General features: G+C 53.6%; 1 protein-coding gene across 1 annotated transcript; it reads right to left on the bottom strand.

Annotated features, from left to right (window-relative positions):
* On the bottom strand, positions 1 to 3,618 carry J4E92_010388 (uncharacterized protein; the record flags this gene model as incomplete). The annotated part of the gene is made up of 3 exons (XM_051501726.1): positions 1 to 117; positions 186 to 1,166; positions 1,798 to 3,618. 3 exons carry the CDS (start codon positions 3,616 to 3,618, stop codon positions 1 to 3), a joined length of 2,919 nt encoding a protein of 972 aa, XP_051348075.1.
* Between the last annotated feature and the right edge of the window lie 294 nt (positions 3,619 to 3,912).

Below are 3,912 nucleotides of genomic sequence, written 5' to 3'. Positions count from 1 at the left end.
TCACAAGGCTTCGTTCACAGGGTTGTTGTCGTCGTCGGCCTGCTCCACGCACGTTGGGCCCTCCCATAGGCTCTCTATCGCATGCATATCGATTTCCATATCGGGATAGGCAAGCTGCTGCAAGCTGCGTTAGCAATGACCCATAATGGGAGAAGGAGATGCCAGCTGACTGTGCTGTGACTTACTGGAACGTCATGGTCCGGTAAGATGGATGATGAGGGCCAAGGTTGGTTCCAGGACGGGCGTTGTGCGCACTGGACATCTGATAAGACGGATGACGAGCGCTTGCGCTTCTTCGGTGGAATCGTAGGCAATTCGCATAATTGGGATAGCCCTGGCGAGTCGTACTCTCGGTTCGAACATGGGGCTGCGCGCTCCTCCGGTGATGGTAGAGAAGAACTCAAGGACTCAGGTGTGAACGCAGTGCTGATATCGTCGAGCCACAGGCTTATGGAAATGGCGTTGTCCAATGGAAGACATATGTCGTGAGTTGAGTTCATGGCCGCTTGCGTTGGCAACATTGGAGTCCGCTCCAGTAAAGGCGGCGGTGCGAAAAAGCATTCCGGTGTGGGGTCATCCCAATTGGTCACATCGCCGCCACCGAACTCAGGGCCGTTGGACATGTCTTGGAGCCAGGCCAGTGGCAGCTGTTCATCAACCACAGTGGATTGTTGCGCAAAGCTGAGAGTGGGAGAGCCAGCAGCAACGCGATGACTGGTGAATATGGAAGGAATGCGAATTGGGAGCGCTCTCCTTGTTGTTGTAGCTGCGATAAAACTACCAAAGTCTTTTGTCTCCAACGATATGTCATTCTTGTTCGGTTCTGTCACCCGTATGGAGGGAATTTTGGGAGCTTCAAGGGTACCGGAGTGATCGTTGTCCAAGGAGAACTTGTCTTTGGCCGAGTCGGCAGTCTGCATCATCATCAGACTGATCGCTGCTGCGATGTCATCGAAGTCTTCAGTGTCGTTTTGCGGACTGGTGGAAGGTTTCGTTGGCTCCATTGTCTGCATGGAACGGGTGCTCGTAGCGGGCGCGAAAGGGTCATGGCCAGCCAGATCCATGAGATCTTTCGTACCTGTGTCAGCGATGGAGTGGACTGGCAATGTTGATGCTTGCTCTATGGAATCGCTGGTGAACGCAGGCGAGAGTTGGCCCTTCAGGATCTTGAGGAGTTACGCTAACTCTGTCCCTATGTGCGTCTATATAGATACTTATACTTGTCAAATATCCAGATTAAGGCCAGGGAAGTCCGCGGCACGGTATTGCCTTGGTCGTGACGCTAGATTGTGAGACGGTCATGACTAGCGTGTGTGTTCACACTTGACCCCCATGCGCGCAAGCGAAGTCCCGATGTCAGCCAAAGACATGGCTGTTGTCATGAAAACAAAGAACTTTTGACCAAATACGTTCACAAAGTACCAGAGCTGGGGCAGGCAGAACATGGTTTTCGACCCAGGCTGAGGTCGGGTTTCATCTCGCGCTGCGCATTCAAATTGACTCCAAATCTCGCGCGGGCCATGATGGTGGCAGTCTGATGGTCGTCGCCGTGTCATCGGTCTATGATAAGTAAACTATGCGTACACATACCAGTTGATACATGCAGTCTGATCGGTTGCGGCTTTTGAGCTAATCCAACCTCCAACTGGAAAGAAAGTCAAGAAGAAGGTAGAGATGGGAAAAGAAGACGAAAGAGAAGGAAAGGTAATACGAATGAGACCCGTTCAAGCCGACTGCAATAGGGTGTAGCTACTGGTGACGTTGATCACGGCCAATTCGAGGACAGTGAAGACGTACCCATTCAACCTGTGCGTGATACAACTTGTAGAGACCTGCGTGCACGCCCTCTTGATAATCTCTGGCAAAGTGACTCCACTCCTCGTCCAAGTGGCGGTCTACCTGGTTGCGCAGCGCCTTATTGGCTAGTCCAGGATGCGAGTAGGGCACCGAGAACCCAACATCACCAGCAGAGGTAGCAAAGTCTGCACGCAAAGGCTCGCCGAATCCGTCCATCCAGAAGATCAGAACGCCTCTCGTGAGAAGCCAGTCGGGCGCCGTTACTCCAAACTTCTTGCAGTATTCCGACATTGCGGGATTGACTGGCGGAGTTGATCCGTGGCCATCGGTGCTGACTTTGATCCAGTGGCGGTAATGAATTGTCGATGTCTGGATGGCGTCGCGCAGAAGCAACAGCATTTTCTGATTCAACTGGCCAAGGAGAAATTGACGTGTGTGAACTGTCTGGAGGCCGGAGTGTTTGCCAGGTACATGCACAAGTTGCACACGGATGGGGATATCCGGTCGAGGAAAGTCCACAGGCCACGACCACTCGCGACGCATCTCGATCTGAAGTAAGCCATGCACATCCATTTCGACGTTGCGCAGGGTCGTCGTGGGGGTGAGCTGAAAGGTAACAGAAATGCTCAGATGCCTGTTACGTAACAATGCCCAGTGCAAACAATCGAAGCGATCTGGACCTCCGGCATCTTCGCGTACATAGCGAAGGAGGTCCCAGAAACCCGACTTATCCTTAGAGGTGGTATTCATCGGAATGCGCACCGTTACTGGCTCGGCCAGCATTGTGATGGAGGATAGCGCTTTCAGCCGAAAGGAGCGGTTCAGAGCGAGCAAGGCGTGTAGGTGCTCGAGGCCACGTATCCGGCGCATACCAAGGTCTACTTCAATTGCCGAAGACGGCTCTTTCGCAGCCGCCATGTACGCCGAGACGATGCGACCTTGTACGCTGAAGGGAAGACCCGCCAATCTCGCCTGGCTCTTCTTTGCTGGGTGTCTGACGAGATGAGGGTGAGGATGAAGCTCCGCAGGGAGGCATGCGGTGGACATGGCACATGCACCTGTTGGCGTAAGACACTCGATGGAGCTCACGAGCCCTTCTGTTGAGCTCTTGAATCGAAGAAGGCAAGTGCCGGATGAAGAAATTTGGACGCTAGCGAGCAGCTTTCGTGGTGTAGTCAGAGCGACTGGTCCATAGGCAATAGCAGCAAAGGCGGCGTCTGCTGCATACAGCGCGTCTGACCGGTCTACATCGAGATCATTGGCATAATCCTGGTGGGCAAGAGCGTATTTGATGTGACACCGGTCCAAGCGAAGTTCCCAGAGCGCACGCAGTAGGGGTAGGACCTCGAAAAGCCGTGCGTTTGATGTGGTATCCGGATGAAACGATTGCAGCTCGTTCAGGTCGCGACTGCGGTGAACGACGTGTACGGTGAGGTGGCGAAGATGCCTTGCTTGTGATCCCAGTCCCAAAAGCCAACTAGTTGTGTGGTTCAGGGCAGATAACCATGTGGAACCCGATGCGGTCGCGGCAAGGAAACGGTTGCGGGTGTACAAGATGCCGACAGCTTCATGATATATTTGCCGGCATGTCGAAAGTAGCGCTACCGGAGGTACAGAATTCTGAGATGCATGCACAGATGGCGGGTTAGAGAGTGCTATCGGCTGCTCAAATTCGAAGAGCAGCTCGTAGACTATGTTACGTGCCTCACCCGAGAGGTTGAGAAAGCTAGATGTCTGAGAATCGATCGGATGCGCCGTGACTTCGGGTATCGACACCGTATCTGCCGGAGGTTCCAGTGACAATCGCGGATACGCACGCATGTTTCTGAAGGTGGAGATGCAGTACTATCGATATGTAGCGGTAGTCCAAGGGATGGAAACGGTGGAGGTAGAGAGGCGAGGGGTTTGCAGAGGCACCAAGCGTGCGGGAGAGGAGACGATACTCGATTGTCGGTGGTCGGCTGCGGCTTGTCGATGCTTGCGCGCTGATACGCATCGATGTCGATGGCGGAAGCGGTCGGCGCTGGCACTGCTACATTGATGGTTGTTAGTACATCTCATTGACTGGTCGCATCGTAACAGGCAATGCTTAATGTGTCTGACGGATGCGTTTAC

This window comes from Alternaria infectoria (assembly GCF_024043175.1).
Source record: "Alternaria infectoria strain BMP 0036 chromosome Unknown scaffold_35, whole genome shotgun sequence".
In the NCBI taxonomy this organism is placed as follows: Eukaryota; Fungi; Ascomycota; class Dothideomycetes; order Pleosporales; family Pleosporaceae; genus Alternaria; species Alternaria infectoria.
This window is presented reverse-complemented; position numbering and strand designations above follow the sequence as displayed.